General features: G+C 56.4%; 1 protein-coding gene across 7 annotated transcripts in view; it reads left to right on the plus strand.

Annotated features, from left to right (window-relative positions):
- Window positions 1–16,712, plus strand: part of MEF2D (myocyte enhancer factor 2D) — a 33,194-nt gene that overhangs the window by 9,307 nt on the left and 7,175 nt on the right. For 2 of the 7 annotated variants that reach the window (XM_070608598.1, XM_008516814.2), the window contains exons 2-9: window positions 7,137–7,328; window positions 7,949–8,152; window positions 9,695–9,832; window positions 10,877–11,087; window positions 11,308–11,364; window positions 13,057–13,247; window positions 13,746–13,766; window positions 15,049–15,178. In XM_070608598.1, coding sequence (XP_070464699.1) covers window positions 7,275–7,328; window positions 7,949–8,152; window positions 9,695–9,832; window positions 10,877–11,087; window positions 11,308–11,364; window positions 13,057–13,247; window positions 13,746–13,766; window positions 15,049–15,178 — 1,006 coding nt within the window. In that variant the 5' untranslated portion in view covers window positions 7,137–7,274. Of the gene's footprint in view, window positions 1–7,136; window positions 7,329–7,948; window positions 8,153–9,694; window positions 9,833–9,888; window positions 10,024–10,876; window positions 11,088–11,307; window positions 11,365–13,056; window positions 13,248–13,745; window positions 13,767–15,048; window positions 15,179–16,712 lie in introns of all 7 variants that reach the window. The other 5 variants (XM_070608599.1, XM_008516815.2, XM_070608600.1 and 2 more) reach the window with 3 other exon arrangements.

Consider the following 16,712-nt stretch of genomic DNA (forward strand, 5'->3'; position numbering starts at 1 on the left):
CCAACCGGCCATCTCTTCTGTTACCTCTCCAGAGAATCATAGCCCTGCTCTCCCTTCCTTTGGGCCTCTCTAAAGAGCACAGGAACCAAATTTCTGGGCTGTAAGGGCACTTGGGTACCTAGTCCACTCCACCCACCCACTGTACTGGCCGGTGAGGTGAAGCCTGGAGGGAGGAGGAGGCAGTGACTTATTCAAGGTCACACAGTGAGTTGGGGCCAGAGTAGGGACTAGACCCAGGCATCCTGAATCCCTCCCGGACCCCCATATTTCCCCGGGCTATTCTTTGCTCTACTTCACCCACCTCTTTTCTACTAGGACTCAATCTTCTCTTGCCCCCAAATTCTTCCTGAGATCAAGCTGGGTGGCTCTAGGAACTTGCGGGGGTTGGGAGGGGTTCCTAGGAGCCAGTCCAGAGGCCTGAGGGGAAGGCCAGAGCCTGGGGTGGGAGGTGTTGGAGCCTGGCTGGGGGGTTGGCTGCTCCCTCTGTAGGGAGGCAAACAACCTCACAGCTGCTACAGGAAGGATGAGAGCTAGACTACAGGAAGGACAAGCTGGGGTGGGGAAGCAGTAGAGGAGGCTCAGGAGCCAGACCCTCACTGGAGAGGCATCTCCTGGGCAGAGAACAGGATGACCCCGTCCCAGGAGATTTGCCAAGGAGAAGAGGGCGGGAAGCCTAGGGTGGGGCTCGAGAGAGTTGTCCAGCGGAAGCTGGAGGGAGGGCTCCCAGCCCTGCTCCCCACACTGGTGCTCCTCTTGGCACCTCAATTCCTGTTCCTTAAGCTGAGGCTGCGGTGCCTGCCTCCACTTGTGTTCCTAGGGTGCCTGGGGCCCAAGACCACCCCTGCCCCAGGTTCAGCTTTCCTGGACTGGTCCTTCCCTCCCTCCCCCCAGCCTGACAGCCCGCCCCCAGGTCCCTTGTCGGTGAGTTAAAATTAGCTCAGTGCCCAGGCTAAAAATAGCCCCTGCCCAACCCTGAGGCTGCTGGGCTGGGGGAGGGGAGTCCCCGAGGGAGGGGAAGATGGTGGGAACCAGGGGTTTGAGAAGTGAGCCTGCCAACAGAACTTCGAAGGGAGGAGGATCAGGGATGGGGACCTGCCTGCGCCTTTGAGAGCAGACCCCAGAAGAACTCTGGGGTGAATGAAAAGAGGCTGCCATGGGGGAGGGGGCAGAGAGAATGGAGTGGAAGAAGGAGCCGGGGAACAGTGGGTGGGGACCAGGCTGGGGAGGGGGGTTAGTGTGAGACTCCAGCACTGCCTTCGCTCAGACTTCGGAGGGGTGATGCCCCCACTTCGGGGCCAGTACAGTGTTTGTGAAGGAACGGCTCCCTGTGTGTACCCCAGGGCCCTCTTGCCTGGGCCCCATCCTTCTGTGTTTGGGGGGTAGTTGCTGAGTTCACCTTCCCACCCCGTCTTCCAGAGCTCCTCAGCGTCTGTCTTTGCTTAGAGGGAAGAGGTCCGAGGGCTGTGCTTCAGAGAGTGACTAGGAAGGTTGTGAGCCGTGGGGGTGGGCTGGGAGTGGGGGCCGTTCCCAGGGGATTAAGAGGCCCTAGGCCTGTGCTCACCTCTGCCAGCTCTCGGGGCCTGCCCTCAGGCTTGGGGAGATGCTCCATCCCAGGCCCAGTCCAGGTCCCCAAGGGCCCCTTGCCTCTCCTTGCCCTCGCCCTAGATGGGACCTGGCCTTCCCTTGTCTCTCTTGGCTGGACTGCAAGTTTTCAGAGGGCAGGGTTGGTGTCCTGTCAGGTTACGCCCACGCCCGGCCTAGCCTCAGGGTTCTGCGAGCAGCTGTTGCACCTGTCTCTTGTTCTCTACCTGTTTCTCTCTGAATCTTTGTCTCTGTCTGGTCTCTCTCTCTCCCTCTCATCTGACCCTTTCCTTGTCCGTCTCTGCCTCTGCCCCACACTCTGCCTTCCTCTTGGCCTCTCTGCCTCTTTTCTCTGTCTCTTTTCCTGCGTTTGTGTGTCTGTCCCCCTCTGCCACCCCCCTCATGTCTGCCTCACCCACGCCTCCTCCCTCGTTAGTGAGCAGACTGCTTGAGGCCGCCTGACTGTGGGGGTGACAGGTGGATTGGATTGTCACCCCCTCCCCCAGCGCCTGCTGCTTATTTCATGCCCTGCAGCCCAGCCACGGGGAAGGGGCGGGAGGAGGGATGACAGCTGTCTCCAGCGCCTCCTGCCTTCTCCTCCAGTCCACAGCCTGCAGCCTGGAGCAGCCTGGGAGGGAGGGATGAAGGGCTGCTTAATGAGAGATGCCTTTCTCACTGTGTGGAAGAGCAGGGTTGAAGCCCCGTTGCTCTGTGATGGGGGGCTGCTCACTCAGCCTCTCTGGGCATCTGCTCCATTTTGGCCTGTGCTGGTATGGCAGCTCTGAAAGCAGATGCCCTGCAGTTCCTCTGAGCCTCTGGGACAGAAGGTGGATATGGGTGGGAGGGTGCAGGGGAGAAGGGTGGTCGGTACTGCCCTGCCTACAGCCGGAAAGGGGGTGGAGGCCAGCCATTGGAAGGCATGGCTCCTGCACCTCCCCAGGAAGGGCCGCCCTGCTGCAGCTGCAGCTCCAGGAGGCCGCCCTGACCTCTCCCCCCAACTCTCCCCACTGGCCCCAGGCCACCCTCACACAGGAACTGAGATAGCATCATTCTGAAACCCGAGAATGGTTTGAATATTGCTCAGGTACCAAGAGGTGTTACATTGGGGGAGGCAGGGGCCTGTTTCTTCTCCTTTACCCCCTCTAAACCAAGACCCCTTTAGGGTACCTTTGGTATATTATTTGTACCTCGTTTACATGTAAATACGACCCACAGGTTCCGGTTGGGTCTGTAGCCCTGCTTGGAACAATAGCTGTCCAGGGGGATCCTTCTGGATCTCCCCAGCTCTGGTTCCCTCAGCCCTTCCTTGTCAAGGGTGTTTTCTGATGAGCCTCCTACCCTGCGTCCTCTCTGCTCTCCATTTGCTGAGGCTTCTCTGCAACCACCCTTCTCTGCAGAAAGTGGGCCTGAGCCTGGCTCTCTGGGGCTCAGCCCAGCTGCCATCCTCCCTCCCTCTTTGCTCATTCTGTCTCCATCGTTGTCATCGTTGTAGAAGGCCCTGCCTCTGCCTGCCCCCAAGCCCCACCCCCCAGGAGGGCCACCCTGCCCAACCCTGTCCTGCCAGCACTGCCCTGAGTGGGTGAATCAGAAGCAGCCAGAGCCTTCGAGGGGGTACTTTTGGTGACACAGATGCTGCCAGCCCAAGGAGTCATAGCTGTGGCCTGAGGTCAGGATTGGGTGGGTCCTGGGGCCTTCAGGATGGCCATCCTGACCAACCCCCTGTCTCCATGGCAGCCCTAAACCCTCCCAAGCCCTGGGCTCCAGGAGAAGCAGCCAAAAGCCAGGTCATCTGGGAGGGCTTCCTAGAGGAGGAGCAGGCTGGAAAGGAGAAGAGGAATGGGGCCAGGCCAGGGAGAAAAGGCTCACATCTGGAGAACAGATGCCCAGGCCTCTGGCTCCTGGCAGTTGGTTAGGTAATTAGGCAGAGGGCTAATTAAGGAGGTCCAGGTGTTCATTAAAACCTCCCTAATTGAGCAGGAGGGAAGCTTGGACAAGATAGGCCTCCTTACTTTGGATAGGGTCAGTTTAGGGTCCTTTGTGCCCATCCAGGCCCCAGCTACTCCTTCCAAAGTCAAGGCTAAGTTCATGTTCTTGCCCCAGGGCTTTCAAACACTGCAACAATGTAGAATGGATAGCAGAAGGGGAAAGAGATTAGTCCAGACTGAGCCTTCTTTGTTGGAGGGCTCCTGGTTAGATTGGAGGAAGGACTGCCCAAGGCAGGGCACCTCCTCCGGTGGCAGTGTTGGCACAGGTAGGAGCAGCAGTGGGGAAGGGGCCCTGGGAACGTGGAGTTAGGAAAAGTGCTTTGGGCAACCTCGGCAGAGACTTGGGAAAGATGGGGCCTAGATTTTTTTAATCCTGACTTCCCTCTGTCAGAGGATGCTCAGTGGGCCTCTATGGCTTCCCTATCTTCTCAGCCCTGATCCCTCTCCCATCCCAGCTCCCCCAGCATGAGGCGGGGGTGTGGGGGGGCGGTGTAGGAGATCAGCCAGGGAGCTGGTTGCCAGGCGACAGTTGCCTAAGCAACCCCATCCTCTCCATCTCCATGTGCTCAGGGCTGCTCCTTAGAAGACTTCAGAGTCTCACCCTCTGTACCAGCCAACTCGAGGGTAGGGAGGGTTGAGGACTGAAGTAGCAGCAGTGTTTAGAGGGTAGGTGGTATCCAAATGGACAAGCTTCAGGGGCATCTGGGAGAGGAAGTGTTCTATCTCCACAGAGGACAGAGTGAGAGGAGCTGGTCCTGCAGCAGGACTGATTCAAGTTAGACAACAAGAAGGACTTCTTACAGGGTCTCAACAATGAAACAATCATTTTTTCCTTTCAACAGACATTTCCTGAGGTCTTTCTTACAGGGGACAGAGTGGTAAAAAAAAAAAAATGTGGTTCCTGCCCTCAGGAAGCTTCATCTCATTGGGAACCAGGCATGTAATAGAAGCACAGAATTGTAATTATTTACAACTGTAAGTGCTAGAAAGAAAAGAACAGGATGCTCTGAGAGTACATAATTGGGAGAACCAAAGGAATGAGGTTGGATGGCAGGAATGACTTTCCTAAGGCTCATGAGAGTAGAGAGAGCGTTCTCTCCCAACTTGGAGGAGGAGGTGGTGTTGGCCATGAGCTGATAGAGCTTACAGCTCAGCAAGAATTCGCTTACGAAGGAAAGGTGGCCAGCGGGAGACGGTGAAATGGGAGAGGGAGGTAAGGCAGATGCTCTAAGCCAGGGGTGTGCAGCAGTGACTGCATTGATCAGTCTAGATGGGGGGGTGTCAAGGCCAGGCCTGTTTAAAAGCCCTCTTCTTAGCGCCCCCTTGCCCTCAGTGTGCCCTCCCCACCTTCCCTGCTGAGCCCATACCACTGCAGTTCCAGAAAGTACAGCCTTTGGATTGCACCGGGAAGCAGGGGAGCTGGAGTCCTTGGGCTGAGGCCTTTGTGCTGGGGGTTTGGCAGAGATGGAGGTCACAGGCAAGGAAAGAGGTGGCTGCTGAGCCACTCAGGGCTGGCAGGGCTGGCAGGGCTGGTGTTGGTGTTGTCCTAGGGAGTGTGTGAGGGGGGACAGTAGGAGGCCCAAGGAGCACCTTGAGGATAAGGAAGAGAGGAAGAGGATTCTGGGGTCCCTCTCTGGAGAGAGAGAGTGAGGGGTGGAGGGAGGGAGCACATTGTTTTCTGAAGGTATCTGGACAGAGCAGAAGCCTTCTTTCCACCGGGGCTAGGGGAAGCCCAGGGTACAGTCCTGGTAATGGGAAAGGGTAGGAAGGGGTATTCCTGGCTCCTCCCAAGTCCATAGATTCCCTGCCCTCCCTTCCCCCTTCCCTCCATGGCCAAGATGCCAAGGTTGAACTTTGGCATCTACTGTGGTACCTTGGGGGCCACAGTTGAGTGGAGCTGAAAAGGCTCCAGGGAAGCTGAGCAGCCATTGGAAATGGGGGCTGGGGAGGGGGTTCATAATTACAGATATCTGTCATCAAACACCCCAGTGACCCCTCTGCCTGGGTTAGAGGGGAGGTCAAGACAGAGGCTCCCTGGATACCTCTGCCCAGGAGAGGTGAGAGCCCACCTTCCTGGACTCTGCAGTGGGGTCTCTGGAAGGGGCTGTGTGGAGGGGGCGTTCTAGAGGGGAGGGCTAGACTTCTGAGGGCCACACTCCTCCCAGGACCCAATCAGAGTGGCTTTAGAAAGCTTGGGCTCCATGCTCACTGCCCTCCACCATCTCCCAGGAGGCTCTACCTTTGGAATCACAGAGCTAGAGGGGTCCTGGGGTCATCTCATGCCTCCGTCCCACCCTGAGCCCTTCCAGTCCCCGAGGGCTCACCCACCCTCTTTGGGCACTGTCCACCCCTGAGACTGCATACCTTTTCTGGCCCAGGCTGGGCTCCCACTCCTGGTCCCCCTCCCATCCTGGAGATGTACAGTGCGGAAGTGTTTCTTGTCCTGGCTCGGTAGTCTGTGATTGGTTTACAGGTGTTCTGGGATGGGGATCCCTCTGCCTGGTGCCTGCGTCCCCTGGCTGCCAGTGGCCTCCTTGGTTTATCAGTAGGCTCTGTGTTTTCTCTCTGTGCTTCAAGGTGGACAGGGTTGGGAAGCACTACTCTGACTGAACTTGGGTTCTAGACCTGGCCCATTCCTCTAGAGCAGGAGTCGGCAAACTGTGACCCAGGGGCCAGATCTGACCCGTGCCTGCTCTTCTAAATCTAGTTTTATTGGGGCACAGCCGTCCTCGTTTGTTTATGTGTTGTCTACAGTTGCTTTGATGCTGCACTGGCAGAGTCAAGTAGTTACAACAGAGACTGTATGGCCTGCAAAGCCTGAAATAGTTATTATTTGGCCCTTTACAGAAAAAATTTACAGATCTCTGGTCGGGGGGGGTGGTTTATTTATTTTGTTTATTTAAAACAGCAGAACCGTTCCTTCAAACAAAAATTTTAGGCTGAGGCTGAGTAAAGGATTGGTGTGGAGGAGCCCTGGTTGAGGGGATGGGGTCCTGCAGCCCCAGCCCCACTCTGGGACGCCAGGCTCCAGGGTTCCGTGAGCCGAGTATGAGTACCACTGCTCTAGACCTGCTCTGCTATGTTCTTGAGCTAGGGGCCCCAGAGCACTCCCATCCTGGCACCAGGTACACTGTGCTAGCTGTTCAGAGCCTTGGCAGGTGTTCACTCAGCACATTCTCTGCACCACGCTCCAGAACGGGAAGCACCATTCTAGGCCAGAGGGGCAGCTGGTGAACCCAGATGTCTCTACTCTGGGCAGGCGCTGGGGAGAAGGGGGCGGGGGGTATTCTCTAAGACCCAGACCCTCTGAAGCCAGGGAGCTCCTGGTACTCTGACCTAGGACCTGAGGGCAGGAGTGATAGTGTGAGTCCTGGGCCCTGAGTGTGAGTTCCAACTTGTGCCTGGCTGTGGCATGCCATTGCCTCAGGTTACCACCATTTCCTCACTTTGAGGATGGGGCTCAGATGCCGCTAGCCCCTCAGAGGGATGCTGTGAGCCTGGCCCGTGTGGTCAAGGAGCAGGCTGAGGGTTGCCAGGTCTGACAGTCCTCTCGTGACCACCCCCTCCCAGGAGGCTGTACAGAAGGTGTCCTGCAGACCATGAACTGAGCGCTGGTCCCAGACCGTTCATGAGCACAGTGTAAGGCGTGCCGAGACCCACCACCCAGCGATCCCCTCCCCTCCCTGGCACTGAGGATCCCCGGAGAAGATGGGGAGGAAAAAGATTCAGATCCAGCGAATCACTGATGAGCGGAACCGACAGGTGAGGAGGTCTTGGAGCCACACAGAGTGGGTGAGGGCAGGGAGCTGGCCTCTGCCTCCGTTCCGTCCAGCCACTCCAAGAGGGTTTCCTGGAAGAAGGGGGCTGTGGAGGCCATTATGGAAGGGGAAAGGCTGAGTTGAGAGAAGAGGAGCCTCGCCTCCCTGCAGCTCTCAGAACCCTGTGTCCCAGAACCCTGAGGCTCATCTGTTGCTGCAGCCACATGGACCTGTGCCCCTCCCCAGGAGCTGCATGCAAGCTGCAGGCCGCACCAGGGCTGCCCCCTTTCCGAGATGAATCCTTCCCCTCTTCCTCCTTCAAGGGAAGAGCCAGGGAGCCCTTCTCTTCTCCTTCCCTGACCTCTTTATAGCCCCCAGCACAGAGGTGTGGAGTTCTGTCCATCTAAATCCTCTCCCTTCAGTGAGTTGACTCTGGGCTATGTCTTGGCCATGTGTTGGCAGAGAGGTCCTGGCCTGTTCATTCCCCAGACCAGGGGCTCCTTAGATCAGGGCTGTGTCACCCTGAGAATGGGGCCTCCCAAGGCAGGGGCTCTTTCCAGCTGCCTGTAGGCTGGGACTCCTGGGCAGGCCTTGACTGAGCCAGACCTGACTGCCCACCTACAGGTGACATTCACTAAGCGGAAGTTCGGGCTGATGAAGAAGGCCTATGAGCTGAGCGTGCTATGCGACTGCGAGATCGCGCTCATCATCTTCAACCACTCCAACAAGCTGTTCCAGTACGCCAGCACCGACATGGACAAGGTGCTGCTCAAGTATACAGAGTACAACGAGCCGCACGAGAGCCGCACCAACGCCGACATCATCGAGGTGGGCCCACATACCCAGACCCCACCCCCTGCCTGCAACTGCACATCACATGCCCACGCAGCACGTACACACGGACCTGCCCGAGCACATGCCTGTGTACACCGGCCCCTCATAGCCCCTCACCTGCGTGCACACACGTATAAACCCACATCCTCTCACACAAACCCCGGCCCAGGGAGGAAGGAGGGGCAGCAAGTAGATGTCAGGTGGGGCTGCCCACCCAGCCCACTCCCACTGTAGCCCTCTCAGAGAGCCTTTCTGAATGTGTGTCAGGCGTGACATGACGGCTCTCTGCTCTGTCTTCTTTCACACTCTCTCTTTCTCTCTCTGTTTCCCCCTTCTCCATCTTGTGGTCTGCTCCTGCATCCGACTCTTTTTCTTTGTCTCCATCTCTCCTGCTCTGTCTCTGTCCCTTTGTGGGTCCCTATGGCTCAACTTTCTGTTTCAGAGAGCTGACATTGTGAACTGTTGAAGGACATGGCCTTTGGGACCCAGCTCTGGCCTTTCCTGACCACGTGGCCTTGGGCAGGTGGTTTTGCCTCCTCGGGCCTTGGTGCCCACCTCCGCCAAATGGGGCCACTGCCTGCTTTGAAGGGTGTTGTGTGAACTGAATGAGACAGCCCTGTTCCTGCTTTGCCCACTGAGGTCCATGTGCTTTGGGGGTACATAACTTTTGCTGATGAAGAGGGTGTCCGGAAGCCCCAGGCCTGCCTTCCTGGAGTGAGGCTTTAACTCAAAGATTTGGAGGAAATTCCTTTATTTTTTTATATTAGAGAAAACAGACTTATTCTGGGCTAGAATGTAAAATTTGCATTCATTTTATAGACAAAACAAGTATCTGTGAAGCTGTTTTGAGCATGGAGAGGGCAGCTTTGGGGTCTCCTCCAGACCCAGCAGGTGTGCCCTGCCTTGTGTGGACGCATGCACACATGTGAGAAGCGCTGGCCTCTGGGCAGGGACAGCGTGCGGGCTGGTAGAGTGGGGACTCAAGTGCCCGTTCCCTCTTTTCCTTTCTCCCTCTGATTCCTCTCCCTCTCTTCTCTTTCTCTCTTTCTCTCTCCCCTATTTCTCTCTCCCTCTGTTTCTCTCTTCTTCTAAGGAGAACCCAGGAATTGAGCTGGGCAAAGCCAGTGTTGAATATTTTCCCCTGGGGAAGTCTCCGTGCCTCTGGCTGGCACTTGCCCAAGAGTGGTCAGTCCGGGGCTGGCCCAGGGCACCAGCCCCTCAACCCATGCCCCAGAGAGCCCCCTCCCCACATATCACCTTGGAAGCACGTGTGTCTGTGCCAAGTGCCTTCTCTGAGTTAGGCCCACCTTGCACATGACCCCTGTGTTCTGATACCTCCCCCACCAACCACATCTTCACATAGTGCCCCAGGAGGGGAGGGGCACACTGAGGGAGGGGGCTGGGGAGATGCTGGGAACCCTGAGGAAAGAGGTTGGGGAAAAGTAGGAGGGTCTTAGGCAAGGGCTGGAAGGAGCTCTGGGGAGGCGGGCGGGGGAGGACCCTCACCCCCCGCTGACGGTAGTGGTGCGGTTACAGACCCTGAGGAAGAAGGGCTTCAACGGCTGCGACAGCCCAGAGCCCGACGGGGAGGACTCGCTGGAACAGAGCCCCCTGCTGGAGGACAAGTACCGGCGCGCCAGCGAGGAGCTCGACGGGCTCTTCCGGCGCTATGGGGTGAGCCCCACTCACTCTCTCTCTGTTGGCCCCCCTCCCGGCCCCTTCCCCCCCAGGCGCTGCACAAGAAGCACAGGGAATGTGAGAGCCCTGAGGTGGACGAGGTGTTTGCCCTGACCCCCCAGACGGAGGAGAAATATAAAAAGATAGACGAGGAGTTTGATAAAATGATGCAGAGTTATAGACTGGCCGTGAGTAGTCGCATGGAGGAGAGCCTCCCTGTGCTGCATGGTGTGGCTTCGCGCCCCGGCCCGGCCCGGCCCGGCCCTCGGCTGCCTCTGATGGGTGTTCCGCTCTGAGCCATGCTGGGGCTATTGGTGACCACTGAGGAACCTCTGACCTTGGTCATAATAAACTTGTGACACTTGCTGAGACTCATCTTGGATGAAGCATAGGCCGGGAGAGGCTTGGGCTATTCCCCTCACCAGCAAGAAGTGTGTAGATGACTTGAGATCCTTAGATGAGAGGAAAGTAGAGAATGTGCTCTTTGTCTGGATCTTTTTTGGGGAGAGGGCCCCTTGGGCCTGCTTTGACATCCCCAGCCTAATATACTCTAGCATTATTTAGGGGAAGCAGAGATTGCTAAAGGGGAAGGCAGTGAGGTGGGGTGAGCACCCTTTGCAGCAGGCTGGATGGATGAGAGACTGCAAGTGAAATGACGTCTTGACCCATGGTGCAGGCCTTTAACAGCTGTGTGTGTGAATTTGGGTCTGTACTCAGGGCCTCTAACCTGCTCCCTGTGTCCTGCCTGGCTGAGGACTAACCCACCTCCACTAGGGGGGTTCCAGGCCCTGTCTGCAGTGAACAGAGCCTTGTTCTCCTTCTCTGGGCCAGAACTGGATCCCAAAGCCTTCCCACCAACGGACTTCCTTGGTGGGAGTGGCAGGCAGGACTCCAAGAGGGCCCAGAGCAGAGAGATGGAGCTGCCGGCCCTAGGATGCACAGCCTAGAGACTAGAAGAACCCTTGCCTGCCCTCTCAGGCAAAGTGGGTCCAGGGTAGGAGATCACCCTGGCCTGACCCTGCCTCTCTGTTTTCTATCTAGTCAGCTGTCCCGGCCCCCAACTTTGCCATGCCCGTCACGGTGCCCGTGTCCAATCAGAGCTCACTGCAGTTCAGCAATCCCAGCGGCTCCCTGGTCACCCCTTCCCTGGTGACGTCATCCCTCACGGACCCACGGCTCCTGTCTCCCCAGCAGCCAGCACTACAGAGGAACAGTGTATCTCCCGGCCTGCCCCAGCGGCCAGCCAGTGCGGGTGAGTGGGCTGGGAGGTGAGTAAGTGAGGGAGAAATGAGGTGTGATGGAGACTCAGGGACCCATTTTCAACAGTGTATTTCCCTTCACCTGCCTCAGCAGTCTCCCGTTTATGTGGCTCCTGAGGGAAGGAACTGAGATTCCTCCCTCTGTTCAGTCCCCAAGACTCACTCTGGAAGGGGGCCTCCTGTCAGCTCGTCATGGTTCTGTTCTCTCTTCAGGGGCCATGCTGGGAGGGGACCTCACCAGTGCTAACGGAGCCTGCCCCAGCCCTGTCGGTGAGTGCAGCCGCCCTGCCTGGGGGTGGGGTGGGATCTGCCTGCTCAGTGGCCTCAGGGGCCAGGGAGCAAGAAGGATCTGGATTAGAGGAGAGGAAGATCCCAGGGCCTGAATTGGATGTAGAGTCTGAGGATTTTTAAGCCCCAGCATTTTCTTGTCTGTGGCGTGATTGGTGTGGATGTTCAGCAGAGATGGAGGCTCAGGGAATTCTGGGCAAGTGGTGAGAAGGGACCAACAATTCTAGTTGGAGGAGAAGACCCAGGTTTTTCCAGTTGAATGAGGGCGTCTGGGTGGGATCTGGAGGGTGTGAGTATCTGGCATTGCTGACAGACAGTAGGCACAGACTCACACACAGGCAGACATCCTCACTCTTGTGGAAATATCCAGACGTTAGATGTGAACTTGTGAGCACACGTCTATAAGCCACAGAAGAAAGGCTGCTTTCCCTGCATCCCCCCACCCCCACAGCTGACAGCCCCCTCCTGCCCTGTGCCGTTGTCCGGCTGGTGACTATGACTTCGAATGTCACCATTGACGTCACCCTGACATTCCTGCCATTCCCAGAGTGATCCGGGAATTGGGATGGAGGTGCCACACACTTCCAGGGCAACAGTGTACTCTCAGGGGACAGAGCAAGGTGACACTTCTGACTGTGGTCACCCCCACATCTCTGGGCTTTAGAATCCCCCAGCTTAGCCCTACACACCATATAATACCCCTTTGGCAGTAGTTGTGTACTGGGGTCAGGAAATGGGGGAATGGGTGAATACCCCTCCCTCTGGAAGGAGAGGGCCAGAGAAGTGCCTTCAGATCTTAAGGGAACAATGATACTTGTGGGCCCTGAAGTCCAGCACGTGGAAGGCTTTGTGGCCCTGGACAAGTCATTACATCTCTGCCAACCAGGCCTCAAGTTTTCTCTTCTGTAATAGGGCTAATGATACACGTCCTGTCCGTTTTGCAGGATAAATAAGATAATATGTGTGTGAAAGCCCTGTGTAGATTGTGGAGTGTGGAACAAATGTAAAAGATAGTCATTATGCTTGTTATTTCCAGTCTAATTATGGTGGTGGCTATGTTAATCAGTCCCCCAGTGCCAGTAACGACACCACCACCAGCGCATGGCTCCTCTGCCCCAGAGCTGTGGGTGTCTCGTCATGTGCTCGTCTGCATCACAGCATCCCCAGCTCATGGCGAAGGGAGTAGTCAGTGGTTGATTTGCCCTGGTGACCAGGATTCTCATCGAAGCCTAAATTCCAGGCCACCATCCCTCCTCCAACCTAGGTCACTGTGGGCCCAGTTTGGGGCAGCTTGTGGGATCAGAAGGTGCCGGATTTCCTGTCCGTGGAGACCAAAGAAGAGAAAAGGCAGGGAGAGGCTTGGCTGCGGAAGAGCCTCTTGGCCATTGCGGTTTCCATTTCCAGTTCTTCCTACAATCTCAGAGCTCTGCCACCCAGCCTCATCACGTGTAGTTTGGAGGCAGGGGGATAAACCCAGTGATTTGGGAGTAAGGCATCTTCTCCCCTTTCTCCAAGACAGGACGGTTTTAGGGGAGAATCAGAGAGCTCAGCACCCACTCAAAGCCTGCGCATGGCTTTGTGAGGTTCTTGGTGATAGAAGTCCTGGCTTGGGGGCAGTTAACAGGGCTGAGGGGTGGGTCCATGTTTTCCCTTCTACCCTCATCTCTTCTCCAGGGAATGGCTACGTTAGTGCTCGGGCTTCCCCTGGCCTCCTCCCTGTGGCTAATGGCAACAGCCTAAACAAGGTCATCCCTGCCAAGTCTCCGCCCCCACCCACCCACAGCGCCCAGCTTGGAGCCCCAAGCCGCAAGCCTGACCTGAGGGTCATCACTTCCCAGGGAGGGAAGGGGTTGATGCATCACTTGGTGAGTGGATGTTGGGAGAAGGGGCAGCGGTGGGGCATGGGAGGGTGGCGAGGGAGGAGAGAGCTGGCTCCAGCAGGAGGGATGAAGGTTAACCAGCAGTTAGGACTTCCTAAGAGAGCATGGAAGCATGGCTTTTCATGAGCTCTTGCTTCTCAGAGGGCCATACAAGAGGTTGGAACACAGAAGCACCAGCTTCAAGGGCAGTAAAAGGGACAGGAGGTGGGAGAGAAGGTTCTGTGATGGGGAGGATGATAGGAAGGATTTGCCATTACAGCAGAGGGATGGGAATTAGACTGTGAGGATTTCCTAACCGATGGACATTGGGATGTGGCATTTTCTGGAAATCAGTCAAGACAGTGAAGAGCTCTGTCCTAGGCTGGTGAGAGCCATCCTGCTCCTCTGCAAAGAGGTAGATGGGATGGCTGTGAGGGCAGGGGTTTGAGGGGAGGGCAGAGGCTAGAGACTGAACCATCCCCTTGGTTTTGTTTCTGCTCCCAGACTGAGGACCATTTAGATCTGGTAAGTGAGGCTATGAGATGTTTGCTGTGGCTTTGAATTCTGGGTCAACCCATTGCTCTCCGGTCGCCCAGCATGGAGTATGTGTGTGCCCTAGTCCTTTCGCCTGTGTGTGTAGTGTGTGTTGTTTGTTTGGTTATTTGCCAAGAGCTGCGCTCAGTGCCAGGTGGCACACACAGGTGAATGGGGTGGGATGAGGGATTAGACATGCATGTGTGTGTATCTGTTTGTACATGGATGTCTTTATGTGATGTTACATTCATGCAGACACACCGTTGTGTGTGTTTATGTGTGTGTGCAAGGGGAGTGGGCCAGCCCCACGTTTCAGAGGTCCCATCTCCATGGGTCCCAAGATACCTGGGTTAAGGCTCTTGGACCAGGGGCTGGACCACACTTGCCCTCTGACTCCATTCCGGCCTACCGAGCATTCTTGGAACCCAAGACAGGGACCTCCTTAGGAGGGCTGCCAGGTGGACAGTAAAATCAGTTTTCTAGGGGAAGCTGAGGCCCAAGGAAAGGCCAGAGTTGTCCTTGGTGGGGGGGCTTCCCCACCTCCCCCCATCTCCTTGTGCTCCCTCCTGCACACAGCCCATCTCACAGGCAATCAGAGACAGACACAGCCACTCTTCTCTCTCACACACACACTTGCATACTCACCCTCAGCCAAGAGTGGGGTGGGGGCTCCTCCTCCCCAACTCCCTGACGGGAGGCCAGAGAGGCTGGAAAAGGCAGGCAGGCTTTGGCGGCCAACACGGCGGCAGTTTCGGCCCCAGCGTGGAGCTAGAATAAACAAGTGACTCAGCGGCAGATGGAGCTGACAGCCCCACACACGTGTGTGCATACACGCAGGCACACGCCACGCCAGGCCCCGCATTCCCCTCACAGATGCCAGCACACTTCTACCAGGGCGTGTGCTGCAGTGTGATGGATGGGGAGTAGGCTCCAGAGGGACTAGCCGGGAGAAGAATGATGTGTCTCCCTTCTCTCACTCTGCCCTAGGAGACAGGCCCAGGGTTGGTGTTGGGGCCACAGGGCCAGCATACATGCCTTCCTCTTTGCTTGGGTGTAGGTGCGAATGGATCTGTGTGTGCATGTTTCTCTCCATGGCTCTCAGTGTCTCTGTGAATGCGCCAGCGTGTGTTTGGGTGTTTATGGGGGGCCTCCATGCTGAGGCATCCCACCTGAGCCTTGGGATTCAGGCACTCCAGCCTGGCCTTGGAATGGAGGGCCAGGATAAAGCAGCCCACCCATCTTCCACCTCTTGACAGACAGTTTTCTCCTGCAGAACAACGCCCAGCGCCTTGGGGTCTCCCAGTCTACCCACTCGCTCACCACCCCAGTGGTTTCCGTGGCAACACCAAGTTTACTCAGCCAGGGCCTCCCCTTTTCTTCCATGCCCACCGCCTACAACACAGGTGAGTATTCGTGTGATAAGTAGCTGTGTGCGCTTGGCCTTGGGGCAGGGCTGGGACCAGAGAGGGAACATGAGATATTCTCTGGGGGATGCTGCAGTCTGAGGAAGGCCGCGGATTTGGGGAGCCCCCTCCTGATTAAGGTTGCCAGATTTAGCGAACAGAAACATGGACTGCCCACTTAAATTTGAATTTCAGATAAAACAGTGACTAATTTTTTAGTAGAAGTATGTCTCAAAGACATAGTTCTGCTAAAGTATGTCCCAAAGATATACTTAGGCTAAAAAAATCAATCCTTGTTTTGTTTGAAATTCAAATTTAACCAGGAATCTGTTATTTTTAATACAGGACTTAATGGAGAAAGGAGGCTGTGTCCTTAGGGTCCTCTCCCATCTGAGGAGGAGCCAAGCCAGAGATGGGCTGCATAGATGATTCAGGCCCACCAGCGTTGGGGAGTGGGGAGGGGGACATGGTCAGTTCAGCAAGGCGTCCTGGAGGAGGAGAATGAAGGAATGAGGAAGAGAAGAGACGGGAGGCTGAGGAGGCCAGAGAGGAGGCATGATCAGGAAGATGTATGCAGCTTCCTAGGAAAGCCACGTGGGGGCTCCAGAGCAGGGGGGAGGAGGTAGGGGCCTCTCACCCCGATGCTGGCTTGGTGGTAGGGTAATGAGGGAGGAAGGGAGGAGGAAGACTGGTGAGGCTGGGGAGAGGGCTCTGAAGGTGAAGAGTCACTTGGGGACAAGGGAGAGGTCTTTACGTAGAAGAACTCAGACAGGACACCCAGTACCTGGGCTGTCCTGGGTCCCCAGGGTTGTCCTAGCCTGTGTCACCACCCACACCCTCCCAGGAACAGTCTGTGACACTCTCAGCCATCCTTGCCTCCACTCCAAGCAGCAGTGTCAGAGTGGACTTTGCAGTGGGGAGACACCTTGTCACCTTGTTTGAGAGCATTTATGTGGCTGGGGAAGCTGGTCTCTTTCCCACTGAAGAGCCTCTGCCTTTTCCCACATTCTCTGACCTACGAATGGCTTGCGTTAGGGTTGTTTTGTGATGAGACCTGGCTAGACCAAAAAACTCCTAAACTTCTCCCCCCTCCCCAAGCCCCCATTCCAGAGTTGAACCATGCTAGGTCCCAGACACCAGTACAAATAGCCACAAAAATCCCACCTCTTCACCGTGAGTAAAAATCCAGAACCCAGCCCTGTACATAGGAAGGTCCCTTGGGGCCGGGAAGAGAACTGGAGGAAACGCCTCATGTTGAGGGGCCAGACTCTGGCATGTGTGTCTGTGTCTAGATTTTGCCACCCAAGTGTCTGTATAGCCCCTTGTCCCTTGTACATGCTCCCATGCGTGCACCCACTCCCAGGCTATCTTATCCTCAGAGAGAACCTCTTCACATGGCCACTCTCCTCAGGTGTAAGGGGCAGGGTGGACAGGAGGTCTCTGAGGCTCTCCCAGCCCTGCCAGCTGGGGCCCTGGGGCCCACCTAGAAAAGCTGTCTCGAGAGAGCAGACAAGGGTGGTTGGCAGAGAGCAGC

Source organism: Equus przewalskii, unplaced genomic scaffold (genome assembly GCF_037783145.1).
Source record: "Equus przewalskii isolate Varuska unplaced genomic scaffold, EquPr2 ChrUn-9, whole genome shotgun sequence".
Lineage (NCBI taxonomy): Eukaryota > Metazoa > Chordata > Mammalia > Perissodactyla > Equidae > Equus > Equus przewalskii.